The following is a 15986-nucleotide window of genomic DNA, read 5'->3' as shown; positions in this document are numbered from 1 at the left end:
ATGGTACTGGTGTCATGAGGTAATCACCTGAAGGCTCATAATAGTGGCAATCCACTCTATGAATTCATCTTCAGAATCACAGCAAAAGTACCTGGAGAGAAAGAAATGACTTTTATGTCTTAATGCTTACAGTGTATGGTTTACAGTGTATGGCACACACCCGAGCTTTGTAGTCTCTGTCATAAATAAATCTTATTAATGTGGATTGCCAGTGGAAACGGCAGCTTGACAAAGCCAAGCTATGTGTCAAATCTAACACAAACATTACACCTAAGGCAAATAGGTTTGATCACTCTCAGTCGTCACACTTCTTTCTCCATGGATGATTCAGGAGTGTAAATCCACACTAATATTCCAGGAGAGGGGCGGGGCCAGAGCCTTTTTTTGTTGCCTAGTGCTGTTATTTAACATATAAGCAACATACAACCCTCAATGTGGGTGCCAAAGTACTTTAGTCATGTACGAATTGTACTGTTAGCCTTGCTTGTATTTATTAAAAATGTATTTTGTAAGTTTAGCGTATTGTTGTAATGCCATAAATAGTATAAGTGCATAAATGATTGTAATTATTGTAATTAAATTATTGTAATTTATTATAATACTCATATAGATGGCACGAGTGTAATTTCTATTGTTTAAGTACAAGTTAAAGGCATAGGATGCTTTTCTTTATGTTTTGGATTATGTTCATAAACCTTTGCATATGGTCACTTTAATTAAGATACACGTTTTGATTCCTGGGACCAACACAGTTTTCGTACCTTGTTGCATTTCAAATTAGGAATAACTGTTTTAGAATGTCCCTTGAGATGTGATTTTGTTGCTAATCTGCAATAAACACCTTTATTGCTTGTACTTTTTACACTGACTCATGTGGACGTTTCTCTTTTCTTTTTACGAACACGTGTGACAAACACTGTGACTACTGCCGAATCCCGTATTTAACACAACCTAAACACAATTCCTACCCAAATGCAAACAGTTTAGACCCTCCGACCACATTAATGAAGAGAAATAGAGATTAAAAAACAAGAAGTGTAGCGATCAATAGGACGGACATATGCTGGATACAGCAATAGTTCAGGAGTCATCCTAGGTAAGGAACACAGAAACAGACAAGAGTTGTCACAATGCCCAGGCACCCAGAGAGAGGGACATGCCCACTGACACACACACACTTTAGTTCTGCCTTGCCTTTTGGCTTCTTAAAGAGTCTTCTCATCCACACTAACGTATCACTCTCTCACTGCCGCCATCACAGCAGTCTTGTAATCAAACCCATTTTTGCTGTAAGGCTTGGCAGACATACCTATAGCATCTCCTTTATTCCAACCAATGCTAAGTGCCCTGTGAGGGAATTATATTACGCTGTGATTATCTTCCCCAAATGAAGAGCATGTAAAATACATCAACATATGCAGAGAAAATGCATTTAACATAACTTAAAATCAACTACCTGGATGCTATGGGATCCCACACTACCAAATCATGCCTACTATATCTATTTATAGGATTATAGGTAGGGACATGGGTACCTGTCATCTGTCTTGACATGACAACTGGTCCAGGCACTACCTTTCCACACATATATGAGTGACTCACTCAAGAAATGAGTCTACAGTCTTTGTTTGAAGACAGCCAGTGACTCAGCTGTAGGAACAGCCAGTGGAAGTTAATTCCACCACCTGGGGGCCAAGACACAGAACAGTTGGTGTCTTGAGGGATATGGTGCTTTGAGTCGATCAGTACTAGAGGCTCTAAGGCAGTGTGGGGAACAATGAGTAGTGCCTTTAGGTAGATGGGATCTGACCCTGTTCTGGCTTTGTAGGAGATTGTCACTGTTTTAATCTGATGGAACTGCTACAGAGAGCCAGTGGAGGGAACACTGCAGGGGGGTAAGAGGTGAGAACTTTGGGAGATTAAAAACAAGCCAAGCGGCTGCATTCTGGATGAGCTGCAGGAGTCTGATGGCACAGAGGAGAAGACCTGCCAGGAGTGAGTTGCAGTAGGCCAGTCTGACAAGGGCCCGAACAAACACCTGAGGGCCTTCTGTGGAGAGAAATGGATGGATTTCCCTGATATTATAGAGGAGGAACCTGCATAACTGAGTCAATTTAGCAACATGAACAGAGAATGATTGTCCTGAAGTATCCCAAGATTGTGTGCCTTGTCAGCTGGAGTGATCCAAAAATTCTAACAACATCCTAGAATCTTACATCTCTCATGATAATCAAAACTATGTATGATTGTTCTGGATTATGTGGATTATGTGAATTATGTGAATTATGTGGATTATATGGATTAAGTGGATTAAGTGGATTAAGGCATTATTGCCATGCCAATGGTGAATCAGTTCCAGGTTTTTTGTTGTCTTTGCTTAGTCTTAATCCAATAATTTGTACTGTTTCTCACCACTGCTGTTGGTCATGAAACACTGTTAAGCCCCACCTGCAAGCAAACAAATAAATTACAGTGCATTAACAATAACTTTCAGAAATATTACTCTTAAAAATTGTGTGTGTTATTTACAGTATATGTGGCTGTACTTTGTGTGTGAGGTGAGTGTGTGTGTAATTTCAGAGTAGGTAGCAGTAGTTTGTGTGTGTATATAATTATGTTGTAGGTGTCTGTAATCTGTGTAAATGTATATGTGTAATTATAGCATACGTGGCTGTAATTACAGTGTAGTTGGCTGTAGTTTGTATGTGTGTATATGCATGTGTGTGTCTGTGTGTGTAATATATTTACAATGAAGGTGTTTGAAGTTTGTGTGTCTGTGTGTATATATATATATATGTGTGTGTCTACGTGTCTGTACTTTCTGTGTGTGTGTATTTACTGCGTAGATGGCTGCAGTTTGTGTGTGTGTGTGAGTGTGTGTGTGTGTGTGTGTGTGTGTGTGTGTGTGTGTGTGTGTGTGTGTGTGTGTGTGTGTGTGTGTGTACCTACGGTGTCGGTGGCTGGAGTTTACTCATATAGCCTTGGTAGACCTTTATTTCTTGTACTGGCCATTCCTTCTCACACTGAGAGCCCTGCAATAAAAGTACACACACACACACACACACACACACACACACACACACACACACACACACACACACACACACACACACATAGAGCTGTCTTTATAGGGGCCTTAGACTGAACAACTCCTGATCAAATTAAGTTTATTCAGAGTATTTCTCCACTATTATATCACATATATTATGTCATATATTCAGGTTTATACCCATGTATAGACACACCTGCAGTTCTTTGTACAGCCTGAAGGTGGAGCCACTCAGCTCACAATGGCGGTTGGAAAAGCTCTTGCATTTGCCCCCTTTAACTTCACTCATGCGTAGTGCTCCCAGCTTGCACACTTCCTCTTTACCACCTGATTGAAGAAACAGAGGTGGGCTTGTGTAAAGAGTCAAGAGACAAAGTGTAAAGAGAAAGTGAGGTCACCACTATAATAATAATAATAATAATAATAATAATAATAATAATAATAATAATAATAATAATTTCAATGTATATAGTGCCTTTCACAAGTGGGAAACTTGGAAGACCCAAGAGCAGTGAAGAGGAAAGTTTTTAGTTCATATTTAAAGGAACCTTGGTTACATGTAGCTCAGTGGTGAAGGTACTGGACTTGTAATTGGAAACTTGCTGGTCCAAGCCCCACCACTGCCAAGTTAACACTGTTGGACACTGGATAAAAGTGTCATAAAAGTGCTAAATGCCATAAATGTAAGTCAAGTTTGTGGGACAGTAAAAAGAACAGAGCTAGAGGATCTATGGGAGTATGAGGGACCGTATAAGTGAATGAACTCAGAGACGCAGGTAGTAGCACTCTGAACTGTAGAAGGATCTTATACTTAATCTGGGAGATAACAGGAAGCTGATGCAGAATTGCACATACTCAAATACATATTGATGTCACTGGTGTAATGGCTTCTCTTGACCAACAGGTGGCTCTGTGGGCTGAGGGAGTAACAGACTGGCAGCACTGCTTCCTTGTAGTGCAGCTCTCGCTCTGATAAACAGACATTTTTATGACTCTATTTTTAAATCTTTGAATCTGTATTTATACCTGTTTCATTAATGCTATTATCAGTTGGTTTTAAAGCAATGTGCAGGGTATAAAACAACAACCATATTCCAGTCACTGCAAATGTATCAAAATTTATCCATCTGTTTTCAGTCCTTCCACTTGTGTTACTGTGTGGACATGGTTTAAGCTTAGAGATATATATTAATAGTTTATATTCTTAGACTATTTACATGCACTTCAGTCGGACCTTCATTTAAAACAATATTTCATTTCAAAGAATATTTAAGAATATTGTTTTCTGCACTTAAATAAAGAAAAACAGCTTGACAACTCTGTTTGAGGAATGTTTTCTGACCAATCTCTTCCTTGGTCTCATAACACCTCCAAAACTCTCCATCTGCTGGCTGGATTCCACACATCTCTAAAACCTCCAGGACCAATTCCTCTACTGTTGTACTCATCCCGACCTCACACACACACACACACACACACACACACACACACACACACACACACACATACACACACACACACACACACACACACACACACACACACACACACACACACAGAGAGAGAGAGAGAGAGAGAGAGAGAGAGAGAGAGAGAGAGAGAGAGAGAGAGAGAGAGCACTCTTTATTTCATCTGTGTATTCTACTTTAATTTTGCTTATGTATACTGAATCAGAATTAACTTAAATTCCAAGTCCCTTAGAGCTCCTGACCAGTGCTTTTGAGAAAAATGAAAATGAAAACATGCTTAAAGCTGAAGGCTTCTGTCAACATGGCTAAGTGGTATAATTTTTTGGGATATTAGCTAAGCTAACATGGGAATGTCTGGTTCAGTATGCGCAGCTCTGGTCAACAAATCCTTAAAACAGTGGACGTGCTTTGTTTCACAGGCTGGAGTGTACTGACAGTTGGTACAGGACTTGAAATACTGTCTGTGTAGTTACTAAATATTGCATTTTATATACAGATTACACTTTAAGGCCATGATGTAATTCTTGAATCCCTAGTAAAAAAAAAAAAAAAAAAAAAGCCCATTGTCATATAGGAGCAGGTGAAGCTTCAAGCTCGAGCTTGAGCTGAACACTGCTGAAAGGTGACTCACCTGCACAAGGAGTTCTGCATCCTCCTCCCTCTTCTCCAGGTAAATGGCACAGACGGTGTGGGAGGGGACAGGTGTCAGAGAGGCCTGGTACACAGTGACAACATCAGTCATCCGAAGAAGGCAGGAAGTTGCACATGTGAACATGTTCAGACTGTGCCATGGGTTTCACCAAGGTGTGCACTGTGTGGAGATGCAAGGTGTTGAGCGTCTAAATTACCCAGAGGCCCTTTGAAACCTTGAACTCTCACCTGGTCTTTGAGCTTGTTTAGAATGAGAAGGGTCATGTCCATCTGCTTCTGAAGCTCTGCATCTGAGATCTGGGGAAAAACATTTGTTTAGCTGTGTGTTTAGCTGTCTTTCAAATGTCAGTGCAATGTCACAGCATCTATGACTGAGGTGCTTTCCATTTCTTCTGAGTATACAAGTAATTCTAGAGACTATTAGACTTGTGTCAGATGTGTAAAAAAGAAATTCTATTACTGCCACCATTGTAAAGAAAGATTATCTCATTATTCAGTGTGACGTTAACAATGACGCATGTGAACCATAGCAATTTTAACAAGCACTCAGGTCCTCATGGACAGTCAAGGAGACAGGCATTACTTTAAAGGTTGTGACCTGCTGGTTTCAGGCTGGACTCACATTAAAGATGGCACAGTAACTTCCAATCAAGTCCTCCACCACTTTGAAGGTCCTGGGGTCGGCTTTATCCGTCTGAAAGAGAGTCGGCCCGAACACGAGTCCCAGATTCCGTGTCGTCATGTGGTTTATGTTGGAGAAGTTCTGCACGCTAACAGAAAGTGGTTAGCACTTAGACACACAGTTCCTCAAAGCAAAGGGGAATATATATACCAGAAAGACTTTTCCCAGTCCTGAAATCTGAAAAACTTCCTTTTTTGGAAGAGTCCCAAAAGGCAGCGCACGTATAAGATAACACTTCGCTAATCCCTAACGGGAAATTAGACACAAAGGTCTGTCTGTCTTGAAAAAGGCAATGAAACCTCAGATGTTGGTGTTTGGTTTGTGGAAGTGAAAACAACAATGAAAATAATAATATGAATTTTTGTCTCCTTCACGTGCTTTCTTCCTGAATTGTGAACCTAACAAACAAAGCTTTTGAAAACATCTACAGCAAAGTAATGACGGGTACCAGTAGAGGTGGTTAAAGAGAGCTTTGAAGGTCTCTCTGTTGACTTCAGGCAAGCTGGACAGGAGTGTCTGGTATCTGCTGGTTTTGTTACAGTTATCTGTTAACTCTGCAGAAAGTATGACACAATGACACCAGGATTAAAACACCAAAAAACAAAAAACAAAAACAAACAAAAAAGCAATATTGGATGGAAGCAGCTTTATCTATGGCCACCATATATGTGAGAAGAGGCTAAAAGTACTGACATTGCAAAGAAATGTAAATGTAAATGACACTGCAGTCCAGTGCAGGCAGCAGTGAGAAAGGTTTTACAGCACTGTTCTAATCTCACAGTAGTCTTCAATATTTCTACACTATTTCCCCACCACCAACACCATATCCCCCACAGTATCACAGAGGGCTGTACACACACACACACACACACACACACACACACACACACACACACACACACACACACACCCTTGTTCTCATTGTCAACCTCTCGAACACTACCTCTCAAAGATTGTAGTTTTTTTTGGAAGAGGGATGATAACAGGTGCTTGTGTATGTGTGCATGTCATTAACCTGCAGTACAAAGCCAGTTCTGTGAGTTTTGCTGTCCATTAAACAATCCTTCTCTGACCTCTCGGAGAAAACGCTTCAGTGTGTTCGTCACATTGTCTACTGCAATATCTTCGGGAACACAAACACTCCGTGCATCACGCAGGAATTCTTCCAGCAGAGCTGACACATGGGAATGAACACCACACTTCCTGTAGATGCCAGTGGACATGAGACCTGACAGTACACACACACATCACACATCATGGTACACACAAATACACACACGCGCATACACACACACACACACACACACACACACACACACACACACACACACACACACACATACACACACACACACAAACCCAATACACTTATGAACACTCTATTTATATGCAAGAAATACAGTATTTGAAAACAAGGTACTTGTTACAGTTTTGCTTATTTGGAAAATTGTGTGTGTGTGTGTGTGTGTGTGTGTGTGTGTGTGTGTGTGTGTGTGTGTGTGTGTGTGTACCATGACGTGTGATGTGGTCGAGACAGCGGTCAACAGCGATGGGGATGCCTGACTCGGTGAGCTGCTGCAGGGAGAGTGGCTGGTCTCCTGCCCCGCCACAGAGTCCGATGGACCGTACCCAGCCCGGAAAATGGGGCTTGTTCTCTGCTATGACATGTAGAGATCCACCTCTCCACGAAAACACCATATCCCCCACACTGTCACTGAGGGCTGTATACACACAGACATAAACACACATGCATGCACACCTGAATATCAGCAACCAGCAAAAAAATGATATGATTGTTTTTTAAAGCTGAATTATGTAGGCATATTGTGTGTGTGTGTGTGTGTGTGTGTGTGTGTGTGTGTGTGTGTGTGTGTGTGTGTGTGTGTGTGTGTACTGGTTTAATTATAATTGGTTGTAGAGTTACAGCTGCATCCTCTAGTAATGGCTGAAAGATGTTTTCCTCCAAAGAAGGAAAGTGGGTTTCTTTACTGTACACTTTGTTGATGCACAATAAAGAAAGCAGAGAAAAGAATGGCCCAATTAGACTACCAGTGCACCACGTCTGTCTGTATCCAGGCTGGCCTGCAATGCCAGTTGCTGATGGACAAATGGCAACCGTGTTTCAGACGTTGATGTGCAGAAGCCAAGATTCTCATTGGTGGGAAGTAGTGACCCGGCAAATAAACTGTCCAATCATGGAATAATAATGGGGCTGGACAACAGAGATTTTGAATGTGGTGCATAAATAAAGGTTCTTCATTACAGTGTACAAAATAAAAGCCCTTCATTACAGTGTGTGTGCTCTGTCACTCACTGAGTGTAAGTAGCTTGCGCAGGTCAACATTCTGTACTGAATCATGAAGAAGAACTTGCAGTCTAGAGCCACTAAGGCAGAACCAACCAATTCCAGAACTGCCTTCAGCACAGCGTAGGCGGCCCAGACGATCACAGAGTCCACAAACATCACTCAGAACAGCAGGAAGCAGTGCCTGGATGAACATACAGAGATACAGACAGACAGACAAAACTTTGGTTTGTCTCTCCAGAAGAAAATAATGGAATTTCCTTTCATCCTTTTAACCTCTCTTCAAGTAAAAATAATCCCTGGTTCCCTGAGAAAAGCATGTAGTGTCTGACTGGTTATCACTGGTTATCCATATTGTGATCATTGAATTCAGTCCAATTTAGAAGGGGGTAACTACATAGCCTCACAGTGCAGAGAGATAATCAACACTACAGTTTGAGTTTACCTTACACTTATATTGTAATAGTACAGTCATAATAGTACAGTCTCAGTTTGAGATGTTAAAAATGGCACAGTCTGAGTGTGAAAAAACAGTAATGGTACAGTCTGAGTTTGAGGTGATAGAAATGGTCCAGTATGAGTTTGAGATGGTAGTAAAGGTACAGTTTGTGTTTGAAGGAGCAGGGTGTGAGTAATATAAGTAATCTTGGTTACTATAGCAAATGCCCTGATCCACTCTTTGATAGTAACGATGTCATCAGCTCCAAAAAGATAGACCCGCCCACTATCAGTGTACAGCTCAAAGGTATGTTCATACCTGCCAACCAATCAAAAGAGACACCATAGCCATGTTGGACTAAACAACTGAAAGTACAGTCATTAAATAATGAAAAGTATCAGGCCAGAGCTGGAGAGTGTTACCCATGAATCCCTGGACTGTTGAAGGACAGGCAGATGATGTCACTCATTTTTATGCAGCCACACCTGTTAGTGCTCTGCTCAGTCTTATAGTAACTGAACAGTCCGTTGCCCAGGCAACACCACCTCTGAGAAAAATCTACAAAACACAGATAAGAACATTACTTCTGTTTTATGAAAGCCTTCAAACTCATGGCTCCCCACAAACTCAAACAACACACAAGACATTTGCTGAGTAAATTAAATTAACATAACAATGACTTTTATGTGTATCTGTATTCTATGAGTAAATGACAAAGCACTTTTGTAAGTCGCTCTGGAAAAGAGCGTCTTTTAAATGCCATGAATGTAATTGTAAATGCATCTGTTTCACTTTGCCATATCTAACATGTCAGGTCAAAGACATGATTCACACACATCATCTACAGTCAAATTTAATGTGCATCATTAAAGGGGTCTGGGTGCTGCCATCCACTCCTCCTTACTTAAAGGATTTACTGACAAGATTGATTCTACATCAATACTTAAAATAAGCTTAAAATATGATATGAAAACCAACATCTTTATTGGGAAGCATACCATTCAGCACAACACAAATCAGCACGTAATGAATTGTTTACAAGTTTAGAATGTCCAATATGGATAAGACATCAGTCTTTAGAGCTGAAGACTGTGAGTTTAATTCCCACCTGGATTGCTTTATATCCTGAATTTCTGTTCAGGGATCAGTCAAGTCCACCTTTTGATGGGTGTTTGTGGTTGGCAGTAGCACAGGGGTGGGGATGGTGTCTCTGTAGAGGGCCAGTGTGGTAGGTGCATGATGCAGCTAAGACTGAACAAGTGTAATCAGGAACCTGTCTCATAAAGCAGGATTTACTGCTGCTTGTAGAGTGCTAAGGGTTAGGGTTAACCCTGTATAGAGTGGTATGGGTTAGAGTTAACCCTGTATAGAGTGGTAAGGGTTAGAGTTAACCTCTATAGAGTGGTAAGGGTTAGAGTTAACTTCTATAGAGTGGTAAGGGTTAGAGTTAACCCTGTATAGAGTGGTAAGGGTTAGAGTTAACCTCTATAGAGTGGTAAGGGTTAGAGTTAACCCTCATGTAGAGTGGTAAGGGTTAGGGTTAACCCTTATGTAGAGAGGTAAGCGTTAGGGATAACCCTCATATAGAGTGGTAAGGGTTAGGGTTAACCCTCATGTAGACTGGTAAGGGTTAGGGTTAACCTTCATGTAGAGTGGTAAGGGTTAGGGTTAACCCTCATGTAGAGAGGTAAGGGTTAGGGTTAACTCTCATGTAGACTGGTAAGGGTTAGGATTAACCCTCATGTAGAGAGGTAAGGGTTAGGGTTAACCCTCATGTAGAGAGGTAAGGGTTAGGGATAACCCTCATGTAGAATGGTAAGGGTTAGGGTTAACCTTCATGTAGAGAGGTAAGGGTTAGGGTTAACCCTCATGTAGAATGGTAAGGGTTAGGGTTAACGCTCATGTAGAGAGGTAAGGGTTAGGGTTAACCCTCATGTAGAATGGTAAGGGTTAGGGTTAACCCTCATGTAGAGTGGTAAGGGTTAGGGTTAACCCTCATGTAGAGAGGTAAGGGTTAGGGTTAACTCTCATGTAGAGAGGTAAGGGTTAGGGTTAACTCTCATGTAGAGAGGTAAGGGTTAGGGTTAACTCTCATGTAGACTGGTAAGGGTTAGGATTAACCCTCATGTAGACTGGTAAGGGTTAGGGTTAACCTTCATGTAGAGTGATAAGGGTTAGGGTTAACCCTCATGTAGAGAGGTAAGGGTTAGGGTTAACCCTCATGTAGAGAGGTAAGGGTTAGGGATAACCCTCATATAGAATGGTAAGGGTTAGGGTTAACCCTCATGTAGAGAGGTAAGGGTTAGGGTTAACCCTCATGTAAAGAGGTAAGGGTTAGGGTTAACTCTCATGTAGCGAGGTAAGGGTTAGGGATAACCCTCATATAGAATGGTAAGGGTTAGGGTTAACCCTCATGTAGAGAGGTAAGGGTCAAGTCAGAGTCACCTACCTGCTTGCGGTTTGTAGTCAGTGATTGGCCTTGCAGAGGAAGCAACCTTGAATAGGTATCCATTATGACAGAGAACAGACGTGTGACCGACTGTGTGGAAAGAGGATATTGTGAGCATGCCTTAAAGGATAACCTAGTATTTAAACACCTTTATTATTATTATTATTATTATTATTATTATGTAGACTACAGACTGAAACATTTGTTATTTTTATCTTCAGCTTGTGTATTTTGCCCTTGAGCACCATGTCTGGAAAATAATACCAGACTCAGTGTTGACAGATCTTTAACTGAGCTTTGACCGATCTTTGAGCTTTGACCAAGGTTTGACTGATCTTTGACTGATCTTTGACTGATCTTTGAGCGTTGACTGATCTTTGAATGACCTTTGAACTTTGATCTTTGAATAATTGTTGAGCTTTGACTAATCTTTGACTGATCATTGACTAATATTTGAGATTTGACCAAGGTTTGACTGATCTTTGACTGATCTTTGACTGATCTTTGAGCGTTGACTGATCTTTGAATGACCTTTGAACTTTGATCTTTGAATAATTGTTGAGCTTTGACTAATCTTTGACTGATCATTGACTAATATTTGAGCGTTGACTGATTTTTGACTGAGCTTTGACTGAACTCAGCTTGTTTGACATTTTGAATATCGTGGCATTTGTGACACTTTCTTTGAATGAGCCACCAGTTTTTTTTTTCTATGTTCTATGTTATGTTTACCTATGTACCTGTCATAACGGCAGATCCCAATGCAGACTACAGAACCCAGCAGCCCATTCGTCACCCAGTCAATGACGCAACCAATCGGAGGCGTCCAATCAGATCTGTGTCTGGTAGTGTTCACTCCAACTATCCCTTTCCCAGTCCTGGATCGGAAGTCAGAGAAGAACCCATGGTGGAATCTATGCAATGTGACTCCTTTCGCTTATCTGGGGAGGAACGATGATGCTGGTTCCAAGGAGGTCTGTGTTTATACTGTGGATCAGCAGGCCATCTAGTCAGGGACTGTCGTCTCCTACCTAACCTAAATCATTCACATTGACAGTTTATATTGGGTCTCATACTCCGTCCTCTATGTTCACAGCCCTAGTTGATTGCGGGCCAGAGGGCAACTTCATTCATGCCCATCTGGTACACGACCTGATCATCCCATATCTCTCTGCACAACCCCTGTACAACTCACCACCAGTTCCCTCCACTCTGAACTCATATCCTTTCTAGTCTTGCAAGCTTCATCATTTCCAGTCATTCTGGGCCTGCTGTGGCTGGAGCAACATAACCCAAATATATTTCATGGCCCCAGAATGGAGATAACCCAGTGGTCGGCTTATTGTCAGGAGAACTGTTGGACTTTACCCACACTATGACTCTGCGCCACGATGATTGAGAGCCCTGCTGACGAACAAGTTTTCGTTCCCCCCCAGCAGGGCGAAGGCAACCCTGTTACTCCATCACCATTCATGTGATTGTTCTGTCAAACTCCTAGAGGGTACAACTTTACCAAAGGCATGCATCTATCCCCTCTCCCAAGAAGAGGAAAGAGCCATGGAACAATATATAGAGGAGGCACTAGGGCAGGGTTTCATTCAGCCATCCACTTCCCCCATGACATCAGGTTTTTTCTTCGTAAAGAAAAAGGACAGTGGCCTTCTTCTCTGCATTGATTACCGAAACCAAAACCTGATCTCAAGGAAGTATGCTTATCCGCTACCACTCAGCCCCTGAAACAGCTAAGAGACAAAGGTCTTCACAGAATTGGACCTCTGTAACATGTATAATCTTATATGGATCAAGAAGGGACATGAATGGAAAACCACCTTTGTCACCACAAGGGGCATTATGAGTACAAGGTGATGCTGTATGGTCTCAGCATCACACCCTCGATATTCCTAGCATTCATCAATGATGTTCTTCGAACGGTAATAGGATGATATGTCATCACGTATATTGACAACATTCTTATTTACTCACCTGATCTTCCGATGCACATCCGACATGTGCGTTCAGTACTAGAGATTCTCCTGGAGAATGTACTGTATGTAAAGGGGGAGAAATGTAAATTCCATATCATGACCATGACCTTCCTGGGGTATGTAGTAAGCCATGGGGGAGTTACTATGGATGACAAAAAAATAGAAGCCATCCTTCATTGGCCGGTATCCACCACCGTCAAAAGGCTACAGAGTTTCCTGGGCTTCGTGAACTTCTATCCACACTTCATAAGAAACTTCAGTAGCATAGTGGCCCCCCTCACATCTGTCCTTAAATGGTCTTCTACTAAATGGGATTGGACTCTGGCAGCTGAGGATGCATTCGTCAAGTTAAAGGAGGCTTTCACCATGGCCCCCATCCTTTGACACCTGGATCCTACAGTCTTGTTTATTGTAGAAGCAGATGCATCTAATATTGGAATCAGGGCCGTGCTCTCGCAGAGGCATCAAGGGGACAAACTTCGTCCAGTGGCCTATTTCTCCAAGAAACCTTCCCCTGCAGAGCAAAATTATGGGATCGGAGACTATTGGCCATTAAATTGGCCCTAGAGGAATGGAGACACTGGCTGGAGGATTCTAATCATCCCTTTCTAGTGATTACAGACAATAGGAACCTGGAGTATATGCGTATGGCCAGATAACCCAACCCCCGCCAAGCCCGTTGGTCATTGTTGTTCTCCAGATTCAATTTCAAGATTATGTCCAGGATTATATCGTCCAGGAACTCGGAATACTACAGCAGATACCCTTTCCCATGTCCATCTGGGGGAGTGAAAGGAGACACTGGAGGAAAAGGAAACCATTCTACCTGGGTCCACTTGGCCTCTATCCAATGAGAGATTGAACAAGCCACACAAGGTGCTGTTACACCAATGGAATGCCCAACGCATAAGCGTTATGTACCTGCTTCTTGCCTGGACCGTTTGTTAGCATGGGCTCATTCCTCCCTCGCTACGGGTCATCCAGTGGAGAAATGTACATGTCAGCTCATAGCTCACCGGTATGGGTGGGAGACGATGACGAATGATGTCCACTGTTACGTTTTGTCCTGCTCTGTCTGTAGCCAAAGCAAGACACCTAAGACCCTCCCTGCCAGTAAACTCATGCCACTTCCTGTGCCTGAGAGACCTTGGTCGCACATTGCTTTGGACTTCGTCACTGATCTTCCCTGTTCAGAGGGTAACACTACCATCCTCATAGTTGTGGATCAGTTCTCTAGAGGGGTAAGATTCGTTGCATTCTCGAGACTGCTGAGATACTGTTCATGCAGGTGTTCCGAATATTCGGCATATTATCCGACAGAGGTCTGCAATTTGTGTCTCGATTCTGCTCTGCCTTTCTGGATAGGATAGGAGTTACTGTAAGCCTCACGTCTGGTTATCACCCACAGTCTAACGGGCAGTGTGAGCGAACTAATCAGGAACTGGACAAATTTCTTAGGTGTTTCTGCATGAACAATCCTTTAGACTGGTCCAAGTTCCTACTTTGGGTGGAGATGGCATAGAATTTGCTCACCAGTTCCTCTACCAGTTCAACCCCTTTTTAGTGCATTCTGGGCTATCAACCCCTTATGGCTCCATGGGCCCCTGTCACCGCTGACATCCCGGCAGTGGACAATTGGATGCAACTCAGTGAGAAGGTATGGGATGAGACTCATCAATGTATCGAAAGTGCCCTCCTTAGGTACAAGGAAATGGCAGACAGGCACAGGGGGGAGACCTCTGTCTACCTACCAGGTGACTGGGTTTGGCTGTCCATGAGGTATTTCCACAAGCTGGGTTCATGCAGCAAACTGGGCCCCAAGTATATCGGCCCTTTCAAAATCATCAAGCGTATCAAGGAGGTAACATATCAGCTAAACCTTCCTGCTCACTACCGTGTCTCGAGGTCATTTCATGTCTCTCCTTAAGCCTGTTATAGCTGGCCCATTGGACGAGGATTCTCCGAAAGAGACTCCTCCTCAGAGCCTAGATTATGATGGAAGTCCGGTTTACATGGTGTGTCGCATCCTGGATTCTAGGAGGAGGGGTGGCTCACTACAATACTTGGTGGACTGGGAGGGATTCGGCCCCAAGGGACAAAGCTGGGTCCCTTGAAGTGATGTACTGGATTGGACGTACACCCGAAATACCTGGACAGACCTGTGCCCCATCCACAGGGTCGCCCTTGCTGCATTCCTAAGGATAGAGCCTGCACTAGACCGGAGTCCACCATGATGGCAAGGGGACTTCGCTGTTGACCTTGTGCCTCTTTGGGGGAGGGTACTGTCATAATGCCAGATTCCAATTCAGACTACAGTACCCAGCAACCCGTTCGTCACCTGGTCAACGACGCAACCAATCGCCAGAGTCGCCAGAGTATTGAACCCGCCTGTATGTCTTGATTACAAGTGTATATAAGAATGTTTCAGACTCACAGTCTTTGCAAAGTATTGCTGACAGATTATCTTAAAGCATACCGAGCATTCTTTTTGGATAGCCTTTCTGTGTATTGTACCCTGTTCTTATATTTCTGGTTTTTGTCTTTTTGCCTACCCCTTTTGTATTTTCTGCCTGGTTCTTTTTGTCATTGCTCTTTTGGTTTCGGACTTGGACTGGTTATTTCTTTACGTTTTGGAGTTCCCCTTCATGTACCTTGGATTATTCCCCTATCCTTGTACAATTAATAAATCACCTCCTTTTTCATATCCACAAGCATCTGGTTTTGCCAGACCCCTCAGAGTACCTATGTTATGATGACCTACACACCCAAAATCTTCCAGAAATGTATTGCCTTTAAGATGCAGGTTGCAATAATTGCAATTATTCTATAATGCTTTTAAGTAGCACAGACATATATTTTGAAACATGTCTCCAGTAGTAAATCTCCCCAGCACCCTTTTATATAAAAAAGCAATACATAATTTTCCAATGATTCTTTCTCAAATTATTAATCATCTT

At 42.4% G+C, this 15986-nt stretch overlaps 1 protein-coding gene across 5 annotated transcripts in view; it reads right to left on the bottom strand.

Annotated features, from left to right (window-relative positions):
• The window catches only part of arap1a (ArfGAP with RhoGAP domain, ankyrin repeat and PH domain 1a), a 75138-nt gene that overhangs the window by 53425 nt on the left and 5727 nt on the right, over positions 1–15986 (bottom strand). For 3 of the 5 annotated variants that reach the window (XM_081719769.1, XM_081719773.1, XM_081719771.1), the window contains exons 12-27: positions 11045–11134; positions 9018–9153; positions 8811–8913; positions 8166–8340; positions 7363–7572; positions 6867–7079; positions 6300–6405; positions 5792–5939; positions 5398–5466; positions 5150–5233; positions 4392–4503; positions 3905–4018; positions 3246–3376; positions 2950–3032; positions 2413–2448; positions 28–91 (exon numbers count right to left, since the gene is read on the bottom strand). In XM_081719769.1, coding sequence (XP_081575895.1) covers positions 28–91; positions 2413–2448; positions 2950–3032; positions 3246–3376; positions 3905–4018; positions 4392–4503; positions 5150–5233; positions 5398–5466; positions 5792–5939; positions 6300–6405; positions 6867–7079; positions 7363–7572; positions 8166–8340; positions 8811–8913; positions 9018–9153; positions 11045–11134 — 1874 coding nt within the window. Of the gene's footprint in view, positions 1–27; positions 92–2412; positions 2449–2945; positions 3033–3244; positions 3377–3904; positions 4019–4391; positions 4504–5149; positions 5234–5397; positions 5467–5791; positions 5940–6299; positions 6406–6866; positions 7080–7362; positions 7573–8165; positions 8341–8810; positions 8914–9017; positions 9154–11044; positions 11135–15986 lie in introns of those variants that run through there. The other 2 variants (XM_081719770.1, XM_081719772.1) reach the window with 2 other exon arrangements.

Source organism: Electrophorus electricus, chromosome 8 (genome assembly GCF_041902795.1).
Source record: "Electrophorus electricus isolate QZ-2024a chromosome 8, ASM4190279v1, whole genome shotgun sequence".
Lineage (NCBI taxonomy): Eukaryota > Metazoa > Chordata > Actinopteri > Gymnotiformes > Gymnotidae > Electrophorus > Electrophorus electricus.
This window is presented reverse-complemented; position numbering and strand designations above follow the sequence as displayed.